The sequence below is a fragment of the Bombus huntii genome, chromosome 13 (assembly GCF_024542735.1).
Source record: "Bombus huntii isolate Logan2020A chromosome 13, iyBomHunt1.1, whole genome shotgun sequence".
In the NCBI taxonomy this organism is placed as follows: Eukaryota; Metazoa; Arthropoda; class Insecta; order Hymenoptera; family Apidae; genus Bombus; species Bombus huntii.
In genome coordinates this window covers 10,580,694-10,607,634 of record NC_066250.1, presented here as the reverse complement: position 1 = coordinate 10,607,634, position 26,941 = coordinate 10,580,694, and the positions used below count along the sequence as shown (strand labels likewise).

Below are 26,941 nucleotides of genomic sequence, written 5' to 3'. Positions count from 1 at the left end.
TTTACAGTGTAATTTTCATACACAATTTTGTTTGTTAACGTATAGTTTCGTATACTTATTTCTTTATGTTTATTAGATTATTTGTTCTTCGGTTTAATAACATATATGTATATATTTGACAATGTAATTTTCATATAAAATTCTTTAAGTTTATCCAAATGTTAATTAGTTTTAATAATGTAATATCATACATTTTATTTCTTTTATGTTTGTTAAATTATATATATATCGGAGGTTCCTGGAACACTCCTGTCATACGCGTAGGATGATCATCGTGGAGTTTTAGTCGGTAGGAGTCCGACACTACTCTGCTGTTACGCGATTATTAGAACAGCGGAGTGTCCATGAGGATTTATCCACATACAAAAAAAAAAGATTATATATATGTCGAGTCAGAGTCCGAGTCTGGGCCCGAGTCGTCCTCGTGGCGGGGGCTTGGGATAGGTAATGATTCTTCACTGAAGCTATCCATTTTCTTACACCACTGAAGTGACTTTTATTGACACACACAAAGATGTTACAAAGTTGACGCAAACTCACAGTGATCACACACTCGCGACACTAGTGACAATGCTCTTAGGTTCGCTAACGAATCCGCGGACAACGGGATGGTAGTCGTACGTACTCGCAGAATCTAAGTCGGATTCTTTGTTAATATTCACTGACCGTAAGGCGTTAATCTTTTTGTCGATGAGATCGCAAGAGAGAATGACTTTTCGTCCCGGCGATACCTCAGAGGAAAACTATGATGGGGTGTGTCTAAGGATACGAGATCATCGGATTCGTCGGGGATAGGCTACGTTCGGAAAGTAAGGGAAATTGACGTTGCTGCTAATTGGTCAATCTCCATATCGGTAGTTAGAAAAGGATGCTATCCGCCCTCGAGGGAAAGTTGCTAGTGAGAGACTTTTACGCTCTTGTAATATGTGTATATATCTGTAATATGTAATATGTGTATATGTAATATGTGTATATGTATATATCTTGTAATATGTGTAATATGTGTATATATATCAAGTGTACCCACTTGTAATATCGGAATATATTAAAGGTGTAATTTTGTCCGATTAATTATAATTTATTAATAATGGATTGAAAATACAGATATTAGTTAGACAGAGAAACGATGTTTGATTAACAGGAAAACTAAATGCAACGCTCGTATTTACAACAAATAACTTGACAACTATTTGGTAACTCTCTCTCTCTCTCTCTCTCTCTCTCTCACTAGCAACTCTAACACTCGACAACACTCGCAACTCAATTCTAACGACTCTATGCTTCGACGTCTCGATCAACTCTGATCTTCGCCAATACATTCCTGCTCGGTCGTGCTCGCTCTTGCTCTCGTCCTCTCACACACACACACATACTTTTCGGCTCACATACTCTGGCCTCTCGATTGCCACTCCTTGAAATATGTAACCGTACTTCTGTTTTGACGCTGCTTATCTTTTCTCGCGTCACTGTTACTAGGCGCTCTTGGATGTAAACAAACCACAAAAAGACGGCGTACACGGTGTTTTCTAATTTCAGCCGATCTCCAATCAAAGCTATTCTACGATATTACAATCGGCCTTTCCTGACAATCACATCTGCCCTCAGATGTGCTCATCATCGCCGCTCGCACTTACATCACTATCGTCAGCATTCCACCATTCCATGTGATCGGCTGCCGTGGAAGTTGTACGTGGCCCTTCGTGCTCCCCCTCTCGCTGCACTATGTATCGGTCATTTCGCAGGACTTTTATCACCCGATACGGTCCAAGAAATTTCGGATGCAGCTTTAGCACGGGACCCCTCTGCATCCTTTTATGTATATATCTTTCAGACTCTCCTCGAAACTTACCGTGATCTTCAGATCTTACTTTATATGATTGATAACTTTTATCACGACTTTTATCGCAAATATGATGCTTATACTTTTCGTTAGATTTACTTCTATGCTTGTCATTTTGAGATCTATCATTTTCATTTCTGCTACGACATCGTTCTTGAGATCTGTCGCTTCGATGTTCGTTTCGATCTCGATTTTTGTGTCGTTTTGGGTCTTTTGTTTTATGCTTTGAGGATAACGAAGAACTGACATCTCTTACACTTTTATAATCTTTATTATCTTCGCGTCTTGAGTTTCTTGACTCGACAGAATGTTTTGTGTATTTAGTAGAATATTTGAGGTCTTTATTATCAATGTTTAATTCTTTTGAAAATCTATGTTCTCTATTACAATCATGTTTAGATTTGTCTTTTTTTTCTTTGTATTCTATATCACTATAGCAAAATTCCTGTTCTGACTTTCCTGATTTTACATCTACTTGCACATTATCTTTACGGGTGGCTTCAAAACGAAATCGTCGTCCTTCATCACTGTCCTGACTATGTTGCATGTCCTTAACGTGTGACAAATCTATCTCACTCGCCTGTGTCTCTACATCTATCTTGAGGACTTCCGGACACTCATCGGGATTTTCGTCCTTTATTCTACTAATAAAAGATTCTCCCCCTTTTATACTTATTTCAACAGTGTCCAAAAAGTCTGCGCCAATAATAAGCGAATGTTGCATCACTGTGTCTGGAACTACGTGTATGGTTATACAGTACGACTCATTGTCTATAATAATGTTCGTCGAAAATTTCCCGAGCGTAAAATCGTAACGATTTAACGAGTCGTTCGTTGAAAAATAGGTCTCCTCTATCTTCTCGTAGTTGGGACAAATATTGTTTGTTTGAAGGACTTTAGTTAGCTGAATCTTAAGATTTATAACGGGCCCTCAGGCTAGCTGAACATGTACTGCGGAGACGCATCGACATCTGGCAATCATCTTACTCGAAGAATAGGGTCTGCGTGTGACGAGCTACGGGACAGAGACCGTTGGAATGTTTACTGTCGAGTGTTACAACTATTTCCTTTTTAAAGAGTGCTATAGAATTATTGCTATATTATTATGTAATAATTATAGAGCTATATATCCATGCCTTTGTTAGACAAAACGTTCATCCCGTGACCGCGGCTACGTTCGGCGACTGACTGTCGCCCCGAGCCCAAGTTTATTATCACAAATCGCAAACAAGTACAATGATAGCAAATCGCTTAATTACAACTGTAAACTTTAATTACAATTTTACGGATTTTCCGAAGTTCCAGAGGGAAGGTCTCCGGTGTCCTCTCATCTCCGACATATAGTATCGAGTCCCGGTTTATTAATTGATCCATGTTTCTAATGTTCCGTTAAATTTCCTTGCTATTACGTCGCGTACAGTCGTTCTTTGTTCCTGATTGATTTTGAAATTTCACTCGCCGATAGCTGTGCACGCCTGTTTCATCCTCGAAACAAGCCCAATCGTGCGCAAAATGCAATCATTTGAATAGTTTTCCTGTGAAACGCTGTTATTTCGTTCCTGTTGGAGATATTTCGACGTTTAAACGCTACTTTTACTCCATTTTACTCGCCGAATGCTATGCATGCCTGTGTTACTTTTTCAATGTACTGCTGTTTATTTAATTGAAAGGAATGATAATATTTGAAATATAAATTTGAAATTCCCGATTGATACGGTAGTTGCTGCCACCAGAAATAGTCTAAGGACTATTTCAAAATAATTTTTTCTTTTCTTTTTATATATATTAAGGTGCTGATATATTATGAGTGCTGTTGCAACTGGCGACTAATAGGAGTTAACGAAATTGGCTTGCCATAAGCGCAGCGCAATCTCGAGTTAATCCAAAGCGTCGTGCCCTCAGTAACAACTTCAATGAAATCCCAAACTCGTATCGCCCATTCGGTGCGCTCTCCCGTCTGAAGGATTCCAAATCGTTGTACCTTACGACTGATAGGAGGTAACCCAAAGCGTCGTGCTCTTTTATTCAATAACTCATATGTTAGTGGGTAGCGTTAACTAGCGTTTAATGCGACTGGCAAATAAATTCCACGTTTCGGGTAACCTACTATGTGCAGGAGTACTGGGAGAGGATTAAAGTTGTTCGGAATAAATAATTGGTATTGACATACGGATTTATTCGGCCCGGCTGGGTTATGTTGGTATCGATTTGTTATGATTTATTCAGATTTTACTCGATTATAATTGTTACAGTGTCAATTATAAATGTTATAATATATAAATATGTATATGTAAATATAGCTAGCACTCAAACCTCTATTCGGATTGATCTTGATAAGTGTTTTCAGTGTGACAAGGTCCGTTTAATTCGATTTTATTATTGACAGAATCTATCTCGTCCGGGTGATTAATATAGTAAGGGTTATAGCAATCGCTTTCGTATGAGGTAGGTGATGGCATTCGAGACCGAGGAGAGCGCGTCTCGTAGTGGGTCGCACTCCAATGTTTGGGTATCGGTGAACTCGAGGGCGAGAAACTAGGTTCAGGACCTTCGCTATTTAATCCTAACTCTTCTTGATGCCTTTTCTTTTCTCTTTTAATTTCGGCAGCGATCAGTCGTTTATACCAACGTTCGGCTCGCTTTTCGCTGAGGTGACTCTTATCTTTACGATTCCTTCTTGCTTTTGACATTTAATACCATCAAAATGAAATTAATGTTCCTCTCTGTGTGAGACCTGTGTGACTTAGCAAGCCTTACCCAAAGATGAGCAATATCTTTTTTATATTTTACGTGGAGGAAATCCGCACGGACGCCAGGCCGCTTCTGGGGAAAGCGGCGTGGTAGTGTCGGATTCCAACCGACTAAAACCTCCACGATAACCGTCCCGGCTGCGATCGAGAGATGCCCGGGAACCGCTGTGAGCGTCGCAACGGGGCCTCCCCCGCGCGCCTAATACCACCGCTGATGGAGCGGTGTGTGACCATTGTCATGTAACGTCAATCCACATCAGAGACCAGGCCGCTACGCGACCGGCTCACTTTAAAATCGGAGATAAAGATGTGGCATGTATAAACAATGTACATCGCCGAAGTGCCTAATGAGCCATCAATATCCCAACGATCCTTCCGCCGAATATTCGAGGAGAAGGCGTGCGTGGCGGCGATCGCGGATGCCTAACAAACTCAAGGATAGTGGGGATATTGAGGGGTGACAAAAGACAAATAACCGAATCCGATCGGATGTCGCGTTGTAAGTCTCAGTCTTGGAAAGTCACGCTTAGAGCTCGGAAGAAATATTGTGAATTGTGTTAGAAGAAAAATAAAGTTTTCTTTCTATTTTTTGTTGTTGTTGATCTCTTGTGCTATTTTAACGTGACAGTCACACCGCGCCTCGTCGCCGGAGCCGCCGTGCCAGGCAGCCCGGTTCCCCTACCGGACCGGAGCCGCCAAGCGTCGAAGCCCAAACCCCAGGGGGGAGGGGGGGGGGGCAGCGCGCTTCGCCAACGCCACACGGAGTCCTAGGCGATCACCCATCCAAGTACTATCCGTGCCCGGCGCTGCTTAACTTTCGTGATCTGACGGGAACGAGTGCACTTTTTTTGCTATTTAAAGTTGTTTATTGAGCCCAAGAATACAGTTTTAGATACATATTCACAATAAACGGTGAATTTTTGTAATGATATGTTAGGCAAAGGTACTGATACGCGGCGGTACGACGTAGCCATGCTGTATTATGTGTCGACGCTTTACATTTTTCTTTGTATAATACAATTTTTGGGTTTAAGCTGCTGGGGAGCGGAGCTTTTTTATGTATTTTTTTTATTTTTTTCTGTCCTGAAAACTTGGTCGCAAAACAGGGCGCTTCGGTAGTCTGCTTTTTGGGTGCTGTGTAACTTTGGGGAGGGGTGGGATGAGAGGAGGGAGCGGAGGAGGGGGATGTCAAATAGGTTTATTTACAAATATTTACAGTATTTACAGTTTACACCTGTGTTATGCGGTGTCAGAATTGAGTTCTGTCGGTTTAATGTTCTCTGTTCTTATTTTATTATGGGTTCTGTATCCACCAGTATTTTTTTGTGTTTTTTCTGTGTTTGTCTTTGGTGTCTTTCCGGGGGAGGGCCATGTTGTATCTCCATCTGGTGTCTGCGGTCTGTCCATTTATGTTTTCTTCGTAGAGTATGGTTTTGATCCCTATTTTTCTTTTTATGTGATAAATTATTGGAATATTGTTTTGGTCCTGGAGGTAGTTCTTTTCGTCTATGTATAGGAAAGCTTCTGGGGGGATGTGGCCTGTTGTCAGAGTGTTTTTGTAATATGCGTTGTTAGGAAATAGGCAACTGAAGATTAAGCTGTTTTCTTTTATTTTTGCCGCTTGCGCGAAGTGGTTTCTTATTAGCTTTAGGATGTGACAGTCTATGCGGTGAATGTTGGCTAGGTCGTATATTGTTTTGTTTTTTACATATTTTTTGAATCCGCTATGTTCGGATCTGTAAGTACTCAAGCAAGCCCTGATGCATTTTCTTTCGAATATACGGATTTTTTCCATCTGGGAGGCTGATATGTTGTACCAGATTGGGCAGCCGTAGGTAATGATCGGTCTGATTAGTGCTTGGTAGCATAATATTTTTACTTTGCTGTTGAGATGTTTGGAGTAGAATAGTTTTTTTATTTCCCAGAATGCTTTATTGGCCTTAGCAAGTTGAGTTTCGGTGTGCTGCTTGTAGTTTAATTTGTCGTCTATGTTTACTCCTAGGTATTTTACGCAGTTTCTGTGTGGTATGAGTGCCCCATTGTTTGCCTTTTCTCTTAGTTGGAATTTTCTGCAGTGTTCTCTTTCTGTTGGGCCGATTTCACATGACTTGGGTCTGAACAGTATGGTTTCGCATTTGCTTGTGTTGATTTTTAGTTTCCATGCGTGGTAATAGTCGTTTATTTTTTCTAAAAGTTCTTGCAGTTCAGTTTTTATTGTCTTAGTTTTGCGGCCTGTTACGTAGATGATTAGGTCATCTGCGAAAGCTATGGAGCGTTTGTGGGTGGATGTATTGAGATTAAAGAGGTTTAGTAAGTCACTGTTGTAAATACTGAAAAGTAGCGGAGAATTTACTGTACCTTGTTGCAGACCGTTTGTTATGGAGAATTCTTTGCTTGATGTGTTTGAACCTTCGGTCATTACGAATGTTCTGCTTGTGATCACGTCCCAGACTATTTTAATTAGGTGTTTGGGAAAGTTTTTCTTGATCAATTTGTATATGAGACCTGGGATCCAGACTGTGTCGAAAGCTTTTTCGAGGTCTATTAAGCAGGCGGCTACTCGTTGTTTTGCGTTTAGGGCTCAGCAGATGTCCGACGTAAGTTTGTTTATTGCGTGAATTGTGGAGTGTTTGTGCCGGAAGCCAAATTGATTTTCTGGGATTATGTCATTTTTTGTGCAGAAGGAGGTTAGGGGGTTGTTTATGATTATTTCAAATACTTTGATTATGTTGGGGAGGAGACTTATGGGACGTAGGTTTGCGAGCGATGAGCCGTCTTTATCTTTTTTTGTAATAGCTATCAATTTGGCTTTTTTCCATTTTCTGGGGAAATATGTGTTGTTTAGTGCATTGTTGAAGAGTACTATGTAGTACCATTTTATTTTGTTCGGTAAGCGCGTTCAGACGACGGCAGCGCAGTGGTTAGTGTCTTAGACTCAGCGCGGCCAGGGCGTTGGCCAAAGATGAGCAATATCTACTAACAGTGGGAGGAGTGCGAAAATCCGCGAGTGTCTTCAATGATTTGAAGCACCGTAGTCACAGGTTAACACAGAGAATAATCGTTTTGTTTTAATAGTTCGAAATTTAGAAATAATTGTTTTATCCTTAACAACCGTAAATTGTGAAATCGTAAGCAAGAACGGATATGTCACTCGGTTGTCACGAAAACTTGAGGGTTGGGTGATAAAATAAAAATAGCTGAGTCGTAACACAACTATTAATTTGGTTTTAATTAAACTTTACTACAAATTCAACAATCAAACTGGAATACACACTGAATTAACATAAATCACACTATGTTATGTAAAACTTAGTTACACCGATACGTCAAGTACGTGACTGTTATAAGGGTAGAGACAGGTAAAAATATGTTTAGGAGAGGGTAAGGATTGGCTTCAAACATATAAAGAGCTTATGACGGCGAAGGATGTCCTTAAAGAAAGCTCGGGCATTCGTAAAACAAGAGCGGGGAACATCCTTATAGTAATGAGGGCGGGCTGCGAGGTGAAAGTCGCTGCCAATATGATAAATGAGATTATTGGCGATAAGGTGCGAGCGACGCCCTTACAGGACAAGGTGTCGGTGGAGATAAAGGAAGTGGATCCGCTGGTGAGTAAGGAGGAGCTTGTGGAATCCTTGAAGGAAGAGCTTAAAATCATAGAGACCGGGGAACTGGAAGTCAAGGCGACGAGAAGGGCGCCGTGGGGCACGCAATCAGCGATCGTTGTTCTGCCAAAAGCGTACATCGATAAAGGCGGCGACAATATTAAGATTAGGACGGGCTTAACAATAGCCACAATCAGGGTGTTGCCCAATGTGAAAAAGTGCTATAGATGCTACATGTTCGGGCATACTACAAACAAGTAAGGCTGTGAGCCCGGGAAAGGAGATTTGTAGGAAGTGCGGAGGAAGGGACCACACGATAGCAGCGTGCTCAAATTTACCGTGCTGCGCGATATGTAGCAAGGAGACGGGTGTTAGGTTTGACTATGTGACGGGGTCCCTGGCATGCTCCAGTTACAGGAGAATGTTACGATAGGGAAGACAAGGGAGGAGATGAAAATCCTCCAGATTAACCTAAACAGATGTAGGATGGCGCAGGATCTAATGTGCCAGAGCGCGATCGAGGCCAGACCGGATGTGGTAATAATATCCGAGCCGTACAGGCAGCTACCTTACTGGCACAACGATACTAAGGGTGATGCGTCGATTTGGGTCACGCAGTTCAATGATCGAGCACAGAATAAAACGCTTCTCTAAAGGAAGGATGGACTAGTGGGTATTGATGTAGGTGATATCCTCTGTTTCAGTGGTTATTGCTCCCCCAATATCAAGATTGAGGAATACAGGACGTTCATAAACAAGCTTGCATCGGTGATAAGGAAGGGTGTAAGCAGAAGCAAGAAAGTGATCGTGGCTGGCGACTTCAACGCTAAGTCCACTTGCTGGGAAGGTCAAACCACGGACAAGCGAGAAATAATTTTAATGAAAACCCTGTGCAGTTACGGCGTGTGCCCTATAAGGCTGGACGATAAATACACGTTTTATCGGAACAGAAGGACGAGTTGCCCTAACATAATCAGTGCAACAAACATGGTTAACGACCTCCACGTAAGGAGCAAGGTGTTAAATGCTTTCACAGCATCGGACCACCTATACATATCTCATACGTTTAAAACAAGGACCGTAAGTGATCGAACTAAATTTTTTAAATATGTGACGAAGGGTCTTGCACCTGACATATTTTTGGCTCAATTTGACGAGATCACTAACGTAGAGAATCTTAATACGACGGACGACGCGGACAAGGCGGAACTGCTGCAGAAATGTATAGTGGAAACTTGTGACAAGATGCTGAAGAAGGTGAGCTGTACGACAAACAAGAAGTACAGCAATCACTGGTGGAATGAGACGATCGCAGAACTGAGAACTCAGGCTCACAAAGCATTGAGGAAAATAACTAGAGCAAGGAGGAAGGAGGACAGTGGGATCGAAGCCCTTATTAGTAACTACAAGGGACTAAGAAGACAGCTGAAGAAAGAAATAGCTGAGAGTAAAAAGAGAGCCTGGGCTGGATTCTGTGAGATATTAGAAAGGGATCCGTGGGGAAAGCCGTATCGCACGATTATGAACAGATGTGGCAAGAAAGGGATTCCAAATGACATGCCTGTTAACAAGGTGAAAGAAATTTTAAAAGGCTTGTTCATCATAGGACGCAGACCGGAGCTAAGGGAGGTCGAAGAGCATGACAGAGAGAATATCACCTATAACACGAAGCTTGAGGAGGAGGATGTTAAAAAAATCATTGGTAAAATAAATGGAAAAAAGGCGGTGGGAATAGATGGGGTCTGTCAAGCTGCTAGTATACAATCGAACAGAGCTTATCACTAAGGTGATTAACAGTATTACGGACTCTGGTAGGATCCCGGGATGCTGGAAAACAGCGAGAGTCATATTGCTCAGTAAACCGGGTAGGGACCCTAAGCTCCCTAATGCTTACCGCCCAATAAGTGTACTTCCGGCCTTGAGCAAAGTGTGGGAGAAGTGTCTCATGTTGATTATCGAAAGATGTATGGGAATGGACCCATTTCACAGGGGGCAATATGGGTTCAGGAGAAGAAGGAGTACGGTGGACGCGATTACACAGGTGATTAAATTCGCGGACACCTGCAAGAAGAATAGGATGGTATGCTTGATGATTGCGTTGGACATCAGGAATGCATTCAACACCCTTAGTTGGAACAGCATTGTTGACGAACTGACCAGGAGGAAGTTGCCTTGCAAGATCATTAGACTGGTAACAAATTACCTGACGGATAAGAGGATAATCGTCAGCAACCAGTTTGGTACGGTGGAGTATCTGGTTGCGGCTGGGGTACCGCAAGGATCTGTGCTGGGGCCTTTCCTATGGAACATAGTCTACGATCGGTTATTGGAAAGGCTAGATAGCAGGGTAATGTTTAAGGTGGTCACGTTTGCAGATGACCTGGCAATCGCATGCGCTGTGAATAAAAACGAAGGAGTTAGCGGAATAGTACGGGAGGTCACGAGAACAGTGTGCGATTGGTGTGCAAGAGTGGGTTTGACGCTGGCTAAGGAGAAGACGGAAGTGATCCTCATTACGGGCATGAGGGTGCCCAAAGTTATAGGCTTGAATGTGGACGGCGTGGCTATCAACACGGTAGAGGCCACGAAATATTTTGGCGTTATGATAGACACGAATAGGAAATTTGACAAGCACATTGCCTCGGTGTGCGATAAAGCGGGCATCAAGATAGGAGCATTACGAGGAATCCTACCGAATATTATGGGCCCGCCTGGTTTGGCAAGAAGGCTATACTACAGCGTGTGGGAATCCATAATAACATACGGTGCGCCTGTGTGGGCTGATGCGATGAAGTATGGGAAAAACAAGAAGATCATAAAAAGGGCGCAACGAATTGCCCTGTGCATCACATCCACGGCCTACCGCACCGTATCCCACGCGGCGCTTTGTGTATTGACCGGGAACTTACCGATTTACATGAAAGTGCGAATGTTGAAGGGGATATACGAGAGAAAGAAGATCCATGAGACCTTAACTGTTGGAGAGGAGGTGATTGAGAGGCAGGCGGAAAAGAAGGAAGATCTGGAAGAAGTAAAGAAGAAGGCCTCAACGGAGTGGCAAGCGGAATGGAGCATGTATAATAGAGATAATGTGACCAGGAGATTAAGAAGCAATGCGACCATATTCTCCAGGAATAGAAGTGACATCGATCACTTCACGATGCAAATGCTCACGGGACACGGCATTTTCAACAGCTACCGTAAGAGGATCGGTAAGGAGGTCGACACGAAGTGTTGGGACTGTGGATACCCGAATGATGACGCCGAGCATGTCTTATTCGCGTGCCCTAGGTTGATCGACAGAAGAACCGAGCTAGAGAACTTCCTGGGAGTCAGGATATGTGTGGACAACCTGGTGGACACTGTAGTCACCAGGGATGAATACTAGAGGAAGTTCAGTGAGTTTTGCAAGGGCATAATGAGATATAGAAGGGATATGGAGAAGGCGATGGAGTCCGCGAATAGGAGGGGCGGCACCAGTACGCGACGATAATATGCGGCGACACGGTTGAGGACAACCCTGATGAATGCTGATCGGCTCTGCTGGGGTTGTCTGTGTCTAACAAATCAGAGCAAAGAGGAGGGGTTTTTAGTGGGTATGACGATGTCACCTGGAGTCCCACATAACCTAGTGACGCGGGTCGCTGGGTATGCGTAAATGCATTTTCCCCTCCTCGCGCGCAAAAAAAAAAAAAGGTAAAAATATGTTGACTATTCTAAGGATACAGAATAAGTGAAGTTTTACTGACGATAATGTGTCTGAGGAAAACTAGGAGTGGGTGTGTCTAAAGACACGGGACTATCGGATTTGTTGATGATAATTTTGTTTAAAGAAGTGAGGACAGTAGACACCGTCCCCGATTGGATCATAAGACGGTTGATGGACCAGGAAGGGTTTTAGCCGCCCTCGTGAAAAAGTTGCTAACGGAACATGTCAGACGTGATACAGTACATATCAGTACGCGCCAAGGATGTGCAGACATCTAGGCGCCATCCTGCCCGCGGTGTGTGACCTGGTCTCTGATGTGAATTGACGTTACACGGTCGATGGTGTAATCAGCACAACGTTTCAGCTACGTCAGATCACTAGTTATCCGCAAAATCCGCGTTCATCGTGTGCTTTATATTCTTGTTCGTTGATAACTGCCAACGGATACTTTTATTCCGATTTCAACATCGTACAACTGCGAAGTTATCAGAGAAGAGAATATACAAACTTCAAAATTCTCACCTTAAATGTATGCGGAGTCAATAGTGTTCTATTATACAATTCGGCGGTTAATCGAACTTTGGCACTTATTGCGCTTGGACAATCTTCGTAGTTAACACTTACAAATTTCGTTTGAAACAATTATTCGAGAGACAACTGGCAGAGTGACAGTGTGAACGCTTCAATTGACAAAATGGTAACTGACAGTTAATACTTATAAAATTTTTACTAACTTGATTTTGATTCGACAGATGAACTGGCAGGATGACGGTATGAACATTTCGATTTGGCAAATGGTAACTAACTATTATTACTTCTAAATTTTTGCTAACTTGGCTTCGACTGACAGAATGACAGTGTGAACACTTTGATTTTCAAATGGTAACTCTAGTTAATACTTGTAAATTTTTCTAACTTGATTTCGATTGAGACAAACTAACAGATAGGAGGTGTAGACACGTCTATTGAAAATTGGTAACTGCCTGTCCTATGTCACTACGCTTATTTATATCTTGAATAATTGTCACGTGACAGTTCGTTCCCATGGGAATCATAACGTTACTACGCGACAGAATGTGAATATCGTAATTGCTAGTCTAAGTTGAGGTAACAGTAAGTTTTAATTTGTTGTTTTATGGGAAATGACGTGAAGTGGTTGTCTGTAACGCGTGGTTTTGATGGTTTTGTTCGGTGTCTGATTCAGTTATAAAGGTGTATAGCTTTACATTTTGAGGTTCGTAATGGCAATGTTATGCGTTTTGATTATTTGTTATTTGTTCACATTGTTTAGATTTCGATCGGTATTTTATATGATCGCTACTTTCGATATTTTAGTTTATTGGTAATTTACGGTTTCTCTGAGAATACGGGCGTTAATAGTAAATTTTAATTTGTTGTGCGTGGTTTTGATGGTTTTGTTCGGTGTTTAATTTAATTATAAAGGTGTATAGTTTTACATTTTGAGGTTATCTTGTCTTCGTTTCTTTATGGCATGTTACGAGTTTTGATTATTCGTTATCTGTTCACATCGTACGGATTTCGATCAGTATTTTATATGATTGTTATCTTCGCTTTTTTAGTTTATTGGTGTTTTACGTTTTCTTATGGACATGGAGATATTCGCGCCTGTGCGAGCTGTACAAGTATGTGTTATTTTAATTAATTTTAACTTCGTCCTGTTTCGTATGTTGTTTCATCCGTTTGTCTTCGCTAACATGTGTATTGTTTTAGTGCCAGAAGAAGAAGAAGAAAAAGAAGGGGAAGAGGAAGTCACGCAAAAGGTACGTGAATGGTTCGCGAAGACGTGGTCGGTGTGGCGGTGTGGAACGCCGTGGAACGAAGGTTGAAGATGTTAGAGAACCTGCTTTCCACCCAGGTTGACACCGCGGTTCTATCATTGGCATCGTGTCCTGATGATTCTTCGGTCATTGACTTGGGCCTGTCCGACGAGGATACCGTCGAGTTTTCGCCGAGTCTTCCTTTCTTCGAGGTCCTTGATACAGATGATTGTGCGAAGGCTCGCTTTCCTAATGATGTTTCTACCGAAGTCCTGGATGCTCACCTGCGTCATCACCTTTCTGATCAGGGGGGAATTTCCCCTATTGTGCGTTCCTGGTGTATAGACAAATTTTGCGAAATATATCCTGACGCTCCATGTGCTGACTTTAATTTTATTTAGCAATAGTATTTTGTTTATCTATTTGTATGTCGGATGCGATGTTATTGGAAGAGAGCTTCATCCTGGAAAACAATCTTTTGGCTTGCCCCGCTAGATTTTGACATTCCTGTTGTAAGCCTGGCTGGTTGTGAAACGGCCTTTTTTCCTGCAGGCTAATCGATTGTCGGGAATTCGAAGCTGATCCTTGGGTCTTACAAAAGAATTGTTTTTTAATAGACTTGACTACTTTATCCATCGCTTTGTCTTCTATGGTTATTTTAGGCAACTTTTTTTCAAATAAAAAATCCTTTGCTTTTGTGTCTTCAAATATTGTTTTCGTTTCCTTAGCTACTCTTGCTACGGTGAAAGCTTTTCTTGACTTTCACAATGCATAATTACTGGGATGAGCTTGTGTGCATAATGCAATTTTCCATCAAACTTTATTGATACTATCTGATTCTTCAATCAATGTTGGCATAGCTTGCTAACATTGCACTTGCCAATTTTTGTGTGTTGGCCATGTGACTATCTCCCGATTTTGAATGTTTGGGTAATTTTAAAAGAATTTCCGGATTTAGTTTAGGTATTACTAGATCAATCGATTTATATTTTTCTAATAGGCTACCTCTGCGAACCGGAATTTCCACTTGAATACACGTACGAATATAGAACTGTAGCTTTATTCGTAAAGTATTAGATGCTAAGGGACCATGCCCGAAAAGTTTTCAAGTTCCTTATTATGTATTATTTATTTTCTTTAGCCATTTGCAAATTCTTTTGGTCATTAATCTTTTGTTTAAATTCATTGACTGATTTTCGGAAATTCTCTGTATTTCCTACGTATGCGGAAAAAATTAAAAGTATTGTGACCATCCTTGGCAACCATCGTCAGAACATTTATTTTTGCGAGCACGATCTGTGAGTTTGCGTGTTTACCGGCTGTAATAAGGTACGAAGAACCGCTGGTTTCTGTTTCACGTCGTGCGAAAGTAATTGTTTCCAGAGATACGCTAATCCATTATTAAATTTTTCGCTTTTTTGTTTTGTTGTCTAAACAAGTCGTGCGAACGTGTGTAACTTCGACCAATCGCGGAGAGACGTAGTCGCGAGGAGAGACGTCAACGGGAGTCGTAAATTCCCGTTACGATTATAACAATCGACACCGCGAATTGATCCATCCCCTGATTTCCGTTGAGATCATAGGGGCGATTAAGTTTGTATAACACTGTGATTCACAGAATTATAAATTATATATTTCCAACACTTAGATTACACTGTTGAGCATAGATAAATAGATAATCACTTATGGCACGAAGATAAGATAGATATGTACGTTAGAGCAGGGCTCTTATAATTGGATGTAGTGTGTTGGTGGACGTAGCACTATAATATTTTTAGTAGAGGAGATGTATTCTCGACAATACCGAGAACCAACTCGCGTTATGCTTAGACTGCCACGATAGGCGTTAGCGTTAGACTTCGTGCTTGACTTTTCCAACGATGTAGAAGAAGTGAAGTTGAGTGACGATGCTGTGTCGGAGGAAAGCTAGTGATGGGTGTGTCTAGCGCACGAGACCATCGGATTTGATCATGCCATTTTAGGTCAGGAAGTGAGGGCAGTATACCTTGCTTCGGATTGGATAAACGAAGGTTGGTGGACTAGGAAGGGTCTTAACCGCCCTCGATAGAAAGTTGCTAGTGGGAAGCATCGTACGCGAGAATAACTAACTTTCCCGTGTCAAGCCGAGTAAACAATAGTCTTTAGAAACTGATTTAGAAAAAGACATTTGTTGGGTCTGAAGGACCTTAGCAGGCAAGTTACTCGGGTTTATGACGGGTGCTTAAGGCTATTGAGGGTACGCCGTACGGAAGAGCGGACATCTGGTGTCCATCTGGCCCGCGGTGTGTGACCTGTGCCAGGTAGAGAGTCGCCTGGCGTAATAACGTGTATAACTTTTATTCCTTTAAATATCTGTTGAACATTAATTGAAAGACTTTCAAAGGAAAGATTTTCCTAGTCATGCGAGCAGGATATTTGTAACAACCTATGTTTGATTATTTAAAAAATATAGAATTGAAATAAAACAATATACTTTCTTCTCCCTTTGCTTCAGAGGGGCTTCCATTTCTGCTGGTTGTTCTAATACCATCTATTCTTTGTGAATTCTTTCCACCACCACTCAACTCGTTAGAACCTCCTTAATACTTACTGACTAAATCCTACACAATATCTCTAGGCATTTTCATCTTCTTGCTTAGGTTATCGAATAATTCTTCACTATCCTTCTTACGCTTATTCCTGATAAGAAATTAGCTTAAAGTTTGAAAAAATGTTCTACTATCTGAAAATCATGTGTGCGTTTTAACGCACTAGGAAAGAATATAAGGATAAAGCGGATCGATAAGTGAAGACATGATTCTCGGTTATTTTCTTGTTTCTCCATTACTTTGCACATAGTGATCACTGTCCCCTATCGAAGTAAATAGTACGTTTGTAATTGTTCGACCGTTCGCGGAGAGGTGCAAATGCGAAGAAGTGCGCCAACGAGAGTCGTAAATTCCTTTTACGATTTGGTAATCGATGCCACGAATTAGTCGATCCCCTATTTTGGTTAAGATAATAGAGGTGGTTGAACTGATAATAACATTTGGTTAACAAATTAAAATATGCTCTTTATTCCAATAACTTGTCTTGTAGAACATAAGTTTTTGAGATAATATTGGGTTGGCAACTAAATAATTGCGAATGTTGTCATTAGGTGGTAATGACTGAATGGTGACAGTGTTACGTCTCGTGACATAAACCGTACGTCATTCCTCGTTGACTGATCGCCAAATATCCACCTACCCTTACTCAGACCTTCAATAAACCTTAGTATTTTAACAATCAAGACTCTCAAGTCCAGTAAGTGTCTTTGGTCTATAACTGATCCTTAAAACATTCCGTAGGCTTATTGTTCGTTCTTAAAAATTACGAAGAAAGCGGGGGTTTCCCATGAGCAATGCCACCAACGATCCACGTTTAGCAGGAGACCTCCTCCACCTATTTTTATCTACCAACGTTTTTTCTAACCAATTGGCATCGCTGATCGTTACCCGCACTCTTTCTAACGAATCCGCTTTCTTCGTACTCTAGACACACCCATAACGAGCTTTCCTCCGTAATAACGCGGCAGCCGAAAGTTAGTTGCCAAGTAGCTAAATCGCTGAACACATCTCTCTGTTCATATCTTACTTGCGATTTATCGTGACACTCTCGTGACACTCACTACTTGTAAGTCTCTCCTACTACATTAACATCGTGTTCTTACTAGTAACATTTCGAGTCAAACACTTCTAACCTTATTGTAACCTTATTGTAAACTACACTTCGACATCGTAACTTACCACGCGAGTTTCTCCGAACATTTATATTTTCCGCGAGACAAGTTGTTACAATAAACTGTATATTATAACCTATTAATCCAGTGTTATACTAATTCCACCACCTCTATTATCCTAACCGAAATAGGGCATCGGTCATTTCGTGGCATTGATTACCTAATCGTAACGGAAATTTACGACTCCCGTTGACACGCCTCCTCCGCGATCGCGTCTCTTTGCGAACAGTCGAACAGACTGGTCTAAGTATAACAGATCAGTCAAGAGATGTTGACTGATCTAAGGATGCTAAACCAGTCAACAGATCTTGACTGATATAAGGACGAAACAGCAGTTAAGAGATGTTGACTGATCCATGGATGCTAAACCAGTCAACTTCGATGACGATGTTTTCGCGGAGGAAAGCTATTGATAGTGTATCCAGCGCACGGGCCCATCGGATTCGTTGATGGCAATTTTGGCTAGGAAAGTGAGAGCAACGGTCATTGCTGTAGATTGGTCAAGCTACAAGGTTGGTGGGTAAGGAAAGGTTCTAGCCACCCCCGAGAGAAAGTTGCTAACAGGAGATACTAGACGTAAGAAAAATCAGATTTCCCGTACCTTTTCGGAGTGGACAATAAATGTAAAGAATACTTCAACTAAAAATATACTTGATTGATCTGAAGGACCTTAACTATGAAAATGCCAAGATTTATGGTGGGTCCTTCAGATTATTGGGGATACGCAATAAGGGCGTGTAGACGTTTGGCCACCATCTTGCCCGCGGTATAGGGTCTGGCTTGTGTAGAGAGTCACCGGACGTAACAGTAATCGAATGAACAAGGCGAATGAAATGTAATTGTTAAATATTATTGAGTATTATAGAATATTATTAAGTATAATATTAATGATATTATCGATGCTATCGATATCGGCCCACGAATTCCGATTTGGTTTCGATATATATCAAAGACAAAGCTATGGTGGCAAGGAGCGATATAGGGAGGTAGTAACTTAAAACCTTATAACTATACAAGAATGCAGGGAGGTTTGGTTGTCGTCGAATGACTTTAAATGTTATGTCGCAATAAGGAGAAGACGAACGTTAAGAAAACGAGCCTCACATTCTCATCTGACGATTTCACGACGCAGCGCGTTCCTCAGGCTCCCAATGAAGCAAAAGCTATCCGTTTTGTTCTCACATGTATTATCAAAAAAGGGGGGCATACGCTTGGTCCATTATATATTTAAGTTCGAGTTTCTCGGGATAGTATAATGCAGTGCCGTAGACAGATCGTCGTATAGGACCGACGAAATGCATACAATGTAGCGACAAGCGTATAGTTCCAGAAACGTCGTTTCGCCTTCAGTTCGTTTTTTCACATACAAGGAAGGTGCATACGCGATCATAGGCGCGAACGGTGGCGTGACCCGAGTGTAGTGGGGGTCGTCTCCGAGAGAAGACAAAAAAGATCGAAGGACGGGCAGTACCATTTTGAGGAGTCAGAGAGTGCAAATCAAGAAGTGAGAGTGTAGCCAGCGTTGTCGCGAGAGCGTGGTCCGCGCGCGCGCGCGAGAGAGAGAGAGAGAGAGAGAGAGAGAGCGTTGGATCCGCTGTGACGAGAGTTAAAAATTAACTATTGCGTTGTCTAGACCATAATACGTTATTATGATTAATCAACATCTGTACAATCCATTCATCGTAAATAAATCATCATTATAATATTATATTTACGATACTACACACATATAACTCACTTCCTTCCTTTTTAAAGTAACTTATATCATGGATGATGTTTACCAGAAATGTAATCAAAATGTAATCATTTTGTACTTCAAATTGTATTCAACTGTCGGGCTTATTAGCAAATTACAATAAAATTGTTCACATTTCTACAAAAATCAAAGCTCTTATCCTATTTCGTTCGGTAATTTTCAATTATTAAACGTTATTACTAACATTTCCTTGTACGCTATATTTCACAATTTGTTATCGATTACTTTCTGCAAATTGATCGCTATTGCCTGATTTTTTTTTATCGCTGTATTGTGAGTACATCGAAAGCAAGAGTTAGAAACAAGGAAAACAATTGACATGCAACAAGACCTAACAGAATACATATTTAGACAGATAGCAGCGGATTAGTGTCGGACTCATACCGGGGGAGCACTAGGTGGATAGGCCTACGCCCTGGGAAACCCCTATGGATCTGATATTCTCCTATAACTGGGTGGCGGCTGGTCGGTGCCTTTGGCCCTCGTCAGCTCGCCGATCTGATGCGTGGAATTTCGGAGAAGTTGGTGGGCTCATATCTGCCAAGACCACTCACCTCACCTTCTCGTGGGACCCCCTGTCACCCTGCACCGGCATTGACCGGGGTAGGGTGCGGAAGAGTGAGTGGCACTAGGACTGGAACTGATGGTGACGACCTCGGCAAAACTTTACAAATAGATAACATGAATAGCAAACGTAAAAAGAATATAGTTTACGGTGCAGGGGAGGGATACCTGAGATCGGCGCAGATGTGAGCAGTCAAGTGGGCCCCGCTGCGTCGTCATCTCACGATCACGGTCATTCGGGGATGGACCGTCAGGCTCCCGGATCGGTTCCTGCGCCTGGCAATCAGAGGAGGTTATTGAGATCGACGGACGGACAGGAGGGTGCCTTTGTGGCCCACTCCATAGTCCCGAATGTCGGCCCATATTCCTTAGAAGGATACTGGAGGACCCGCACGAGGTTTGATGACGAGCAATCGATAGATTCGTTGAGGTCGAACCTCTCTATAGCATCTGGGTGATCTGGGGGCAAGAAACAGGAGATGATTTGCACTACCCCGGACATGCCCGAGGATCTCGTGCGTGAGATGAGGACCGCCACGGCCGCTGATATCGGCGCTGAAATGATCAGGAGGGTCGAGGAGATAATCAGGGTGGCGATTACACCTTCCAACCTTAAGGGAACCTACATCAAGATCCTTAAGGAGGCGGCAACCTCTCTTGCCACCGGGACGATGGAGTTGTCCAGGAGGATTAGACTCGCCTGCGTTACCCAGGTCCCAAGACTCGCGAATGCGAGGCCGTCGTTGCTCGAGGAGAAAGCGAGACCCCGCGGAAAGAGAATGGCGCTGAGCGCGCCCCAGGAGTGTTCTCGGTGCCGCGCCTCGGCTTCCGAGTTGGGGTGTCTTCTGAGTAAAGGACAGAGCGACAACGCGCGTCTCATTGCTCTGGAGAAGAAGAGGAGCTGGGAGCCTCCATCATAAGGGCCATTAAAGAGCGCGTCGGGGATAGGCGACACTGCCGTGAAGCGCGAGCCAGACAGGATTCGGTGGCCTCGGCTCGCACAAACAGCGCCACCCAAATACGATCGCTCCCGAGGGAGCGGCAGGGTAGAGAGTGATAGGTGGTCGAGTCAAGGAAAAAGAGAAAGAAGAAGGAAGAGGTGAAGAAAGGCGCAGAAAGAACGGTGAGGAGCCAAGTCTACACGGCTTCATCCGCGACAGACGCTCAGGCTAGGAGGAGAACAAAAGGCACCCCGAAACCCAGGGCTGCCGCATCGACGGGGATCTCGGCAAAAACCCCGGAAGATGTGCCGGTGCAAGCGCCTAAGAAGACTGCGCTCCCTCGCTCACCACGATCATCTGCGGTGACTCTGACCCTGGGTGAGGGAGCGAAGACGTCATACGCGGAGGTGCCGGCGTAGGCAAGAAGGAAAATCCTGCTGGTAGAAGTTGGCATCGAGGCGTTAAAGATGCGTACGACGGTAAGGCGGTAAGATGCTATGACCGGCGCTATCATCTTGGAGGTCCCCGGTGATAAAGACCGGAAGAAGGCGTCCACGCTGGTGTCACAGGGTAAATTTGACTCCGATAAGGTAGTTAATCCTAAGTGCCTTATCATGAGTCACCGCCAGGGTAACATCCAGTCACTCCAAACATGATACATCCGTACAAACGAAGTCCAGAGTCCTTCTCTCCAACAAAGAAACTAATATAAACACTTATCCCGAAATCACCCGAGCAGTCTGCAGTCGACAATACTCAAAACCTACCCAAAACATTATCGTTGTGAACCTCGAAAAGTTTATTGTACAAGTGTGTGAAAATAAAGAGCTCGATCCCCTGTTTCGAGATCGACACTTTGTAATAATTTGATAAATTTTATAAATATTATAAATATTACCCTACACTGGCGACGCGTCTGGTGCAGATCTGGGACCCGACCACGGTCAGAGTTACGGCTCCAGCCAGAATGGAGAATACATGTGGTCGGGATAGACGTCTCCGTCTCCAAGAAAGAGCTGCGGGACACCTTGGCGCTGGCTGCGGGATGCGACGGCGCGGAGGTGCAGGTCGGAGAGATTGGGACCACTAGAAACGGTCTCGGCTCGGCTTGGGTGCGTTGTCCATTATTCGGAGCGAGGAAGCTGGCTCAGGCAGGAAAGATTGCACTGGGATGGTCCACATTGCAAGGGCAGAAGCCATCGCCAAAAAGCCCTTGCAGTGCTTTAGATAGGAACTAGGGCACGTCAGGGCGACGTGCGTATCGATGGTGGACCGATCACACCTATGTTATAGGTGTGGCGAAGCTGGGCATCGCGCTAGAGGCTGTATTGCCTCGACACCCAGGTACCCCCTCTGCGAGTCGTTCGGAGCACCTGCGGCCCACCGGATGGGAGGAACGGCGTGCTGCCCGCCGAAGAAGGGAAACAGGAGGAAGCCATCAATTCGTGACTCTGCCGCGAAGAAGAGCATAGCGGATCCAGCGTGTACCGAAGGAGGTATCAGAGGAGCGGTAGATGGCCGGGAGTAGGCCAAATTACGAATGAATTTTCTGTAATAACCTGCTAGCCCGAGGAAAGATTTTACTTCTGTTGGGTTCTTAGGTTGTCTAAAGTTTTTTACTGCTTCTATCTTCTTCGGATTGGGTTTTACTCCTTCACTTGTTATGGTATGTCCGAGGTATTCTAATTCCGGTTTTAAAAATTCGCACTTATCTGGCTGTATTTTCAGCCCTAATTCCCCAAGTCTTTGTAGAACGATAGCTAAGTTTTGGTTGTGTTCTTCTACCGATTGACCAAAAATAATAATATCGTCCAAATATACAAAGCAATGTTTGTTAATAAGTCCACGAAGCGCAGTGTCCATCATTCTTTGAAATGTCGCTGATGCGTTTTTGAGTCCAAACGGCATTCGATTATAATGGTAATGTCCTTGTGGTGTACTAAATGCAGTGTACTTCTTTGATTTGGTATCCATAGGAATTTGGTGGAATCCTGAGGATAAGTCTAGGGCGGAAAAGAATTTTGCGTTTCCTAACTGTGATATTATGTCATCTATGTCGGGTAGTGGATATGCGTCTTGGTCCGTAACTTCGTTAAGTTTTCTAAAATCAATTAAAATTCTCCATTTCTGTTTTCCCGAGGCGTCCTGTTTCTTTGGTACAACCCATACTGGAGAATTATATGAAGAGTCGGAAGGTTCTATAATGTTTTTCCTAAGCATTTCGTCCTTCTGTCGCCTAATTTCTGTTTTGTGGCATTCAGGAGGTCGGTAGGATTTAGTGTTTATGATTTTGTTCTCTTTTAGCGTAATTGTGTGTTTAGCAAGTGAAGTGCATGGTAAGAGTTCTGTTTCGAGATTGAAGACGTCCAAATAATAAAGTAATATCTTTTCAATTGGTTCTCTGAGAGCTTTTTCTATATGTGAAAGTCTAACTAGATCTCTGAATGTAGAAATTTGATTGTAGGTGTTAGAATTTTCGATAGAATTAGTGATTTTTAAGTTGGACTCACCACCATTGATAAAGCATACTGGAGTCGGTCTTCCTTCTAGGTACACTGTCTTTGATATGGCTTGCCCAGTTGATATGGTCGTTACCGGTTGTACCAAAGTAGTATTATTGCCTAGTTTTAATTCGTCGTTGGAAAGATTGAATTTAAACTGTCGTAATGCGGGGAAACCTAATATTCCATCTTCTATTAGCGGAAAATCATCATCTATTACATGGAAGTCTATCTTCTTGTTAAACAGATCTATAACGACGCGTTCTGAAGTTTCGAATTCAGAATGCCCCATTGTGAATTGCTTCACAGGTACCGGTTCTGTTCTTGATGTCCATTTTCGCTTAAGCAGGTTGATTCCTGCCCCTGAGTCGACAAGAAATGTTCGTTTCGGTTGTCCGGCTGGTCCAAGGAGCACTGTGGAGAGTTCTCCTGTAGTTGCATTGATCCTGATTCTTTCGTTTCCATCTTGATGAAGTTGATTGGGGGTGCTCGTTATTGTAGGCCTGGTGTTCGAAAATTTGGACATTGGTTTGACCTGTGTCCAAGGCGTTTGCACTTGAAACATTGTATCTAGGCTCGTTCTCCTAACGGTGCGCGTTCGGTTCGTCGAAAGGCCGTATTAGGTTGTTGGGCGAAACCATTTTGAATCGCTCTGGGCGGTGTGGACGTGAAATTTGCTACTGGTCGTGGTCGATTATCGGGGCGAATGGTCCGTTGCTTGCGGGTTCTGTACTCATGAAAGTATCTTTCGATTTGGATGGCGCGTTTCTCGGCTTCAATAAAATTCTGCGGCGGAGTGGTCAGTAGCATTTGTCCTATTTCTAATTTTAATCCGCGAGCAAAGTCCGTTATCGAGTCTTTCAGGATTCTGTCGCTCACGGCGCGTCTGTTCATTTCATCTGGGTATTCGTTAGTAATGCTGTGCTGTAACTCATTGTATGCTTGTCTAAACCGAGTAATATAGCTCTGTACGATTTAGTGAAACCCATACTAACGCAACAATGAAACTTTTTTGTCTGAAATCTTTTCTTAATACAATATTCGACACATTGGCAAGATTTTATAATCGGGCAGTGCGATAGTATCCATATACTTTTATATAAAATTTACAGTAAGCTAAAACTTTATAACGAGTTTGACCTCATTTTTAAAATGTCTATACAGGGCCCATCACTTCGATCATTGCGCAAGTAATGATTTTAATGAAAAATGTTTTAAATAATAGTTGGATGATTTCGAAGGGGATATAATTTGACGTAATTAGAGCTTTTATAGGACAATGCGTAGAGAATATATGATGATCAACCTTATTTTTTTAATTCTTTCGAATATCCTACGTTAGAAAGTGTTGAGATAGCATATTAAAAAATTAACAATTCGTATGATATTTTAAATTGAAATCTTTTTTCCTTCGCTATATTTCTCTACGTCTACCGCTATCGGTAAGATATAAAGAACATGGAAAATCTGTTCCCTGAATGTTTTACAGCTGTGTTGAATATTCATTGATGAAGTAGTGTACGAGTATACTTCTGTAATTTTTTGTTTAGTTTTTACTACTTTTTATAATTTTCTTCCTTTCTTTGTTTTTTATAATTTTTTCAATTTCAATATAATTATGTGTACATAATTTCTTAATAAATACCTAAATCCTATCGAATGACGTTATTATTACTCCATATTTATTAGCATCCATAAGCTTCAAGCAATTTTACAGAATACAGATAAACTGAAATTTGTATTATCAGCATAGCAAGAAAATTTTCGTTACTATTGTCGATTCTATATAAATAAAGTCGTTAAATATCTATAACTTTAAACATCGTAAAAATTCGCACTGTTTGTGGTCCTACATTATTATAATACGCTATGTATTCGTTATTCTTCGAGTAATCAAAATTGATACTCAACACGTAGCACTTAGCAGTATGAATATGCGGCGAGCAGTATAGACGATTTATGACCGCAATTCACGATTTCTGTTAAGTATTTGGAAAAATTGTTTTATTTTAAATGTTCTCCTCGCTAACATAATCATTGAAAAGAATTGCCTTTTTATGGAATTAAATATTATTGACAATGTCATCCTCACTAAATATGGGAACTTTGCGGGATTAAAGAAGCGTAATTTTCATAATATTATAGAACATTACTTTTTAACAAACTATTTTTTCATAAACATTTTAGTAATTATAAAATTATAATATATTAAATTAATTAAATTATAATAATTATAAAAGAGAAAATTACTTACATTCGGACATTATGGTGTATAGGTGTATAGGTGTGTGTGTATGACGGAGGTAAAGATGTGGCGGCACTCGGTGACAATGTATATCGCCGAAGCGAAATGCCTAATGAGCCATCAATATCCCAACGGTCCTTACGCCCAATGTTCGAGAAGAATGGGTACATGACAACGGTCACGGAAGCCTAACAAACGCGTGGATAGTGGGGATATTGAGGCGTGACAGAGGAAAAAGAATCGGATCCGATTGAAAGTCAAGTTGTAAGAAGTTCAGTCTTGGAAAGTCACGGCTGGAGTTCGGAAGTAAACTGTCACTAGTGTAAATAAAGTGTTAAGAAATAAACTCTCTTTTTTATTTTCATCTTCGATTTCTTTTTTTTTTTTTTTTTTTTGTTTATGTTACGTGACAGATGCATGGACACTGTCGCATCATTGTTTTCCGAGCAATCGGTTTATCGGCTATGCACCGTGCAGCTATGTAGAAACTAGGGTTACACGAATGAGACGCGGGCAATTCGTATCACCCGTATGAATCGGGATAGCTGCCTCAGACGCAGCCGCGTACGGCGGTACGGCCGAGGAAATTTCACCTTTACCCAGCACAACCGCTGCTGTGTCTCCTCATTGCTTAGATAAGGGACGTTGTGAATAAATGGCATTGCTGTCTCCTATGCGCTGTTTAGGAAATTTCAAGCGATGGAGCAGAATATTCTGTTTCTGTACATATGATGCTGCAAAATTTTTCCATTCGCTATTCCAAACGATTGGGGACTTTTTCATATAATTTTTAGAGGTCAGTTGGAGCAATATTAGAAGATTTTCTTTTAATGATGAACTAACCGCTTCCTTTGTTGTTCTGTTTATTGGCAAATATGTAATATATGTAATCTAATATAATGCATTAAATAATTGGGGATATAATAGAATATGTAAAATCTAATAAAACAATGATCATACTTTCGTATATATTCGTATACTTTTTATGAATATATTACGTATGTTATACGAAACATTTTAAAATTTTATTTTTTAAATTTGTACTGGTAAAATTTTAAACGATTCTAAAAATGTATATCGAAGCTACAAGATATTTAATACAAGTATATATGTATATATTTTGCAGAAATTATTAAAGTATTTAAACAGGCAATCATCCACGATATTAGTAAGCCTCAGTATTCAGATTATCTCGAATATCTTGTAACTCCTACATATATTTTCAGATCGGGTTTATATTTTATCAACATAATTATAGTGTCATATTGCAGTGTCAATAAAATTTCAAAATATTTATAAAACACGTACGATATACGATAAAGGATTGGAAATAGAATATAAGGATGAATCAATAAGAGGTACGATCTAAAATAATTCATTGTTTATTGGTTTGATCGAAAAATGTTTTAAATGAATTATGTGGCATCTGGTTCAAATTCATCGATTGGATACAATTTTGTTTTTTTCTATATCATATTTTCTGAGATAACAA

At 41.7% G+C, this 26,941-nt stretch overlaps 1 protein-coding gene across 1 annotated transcript in view; it reads right to left on the bottom strand.

Moving 5' to 3' along the window:
• Positions 1-897: 897 nt before the first annotated feature.
• The window catches only part of LOC126872666 (serine/threonine-protein kinase fray2-like), a 306,704-nt gene continuing 280,660 nt past the window's right edge, over positions 898-26,941 (bottom strand). Inside the window, exon 2 of the mRNA XM_050632792.1 lies at positions 898-2,855. Within this exon, the coding sequence (XP_050488749.1) occupies positions 1,602-2,564 (963 nt within the window). The 5' untranslated portion in view covers positions 2,565-2,855 and the 3' untranslated portion in view covers positions 898-1,601. The remainder of the gene's footprint in view (positions 2,856-26,941) is intronic.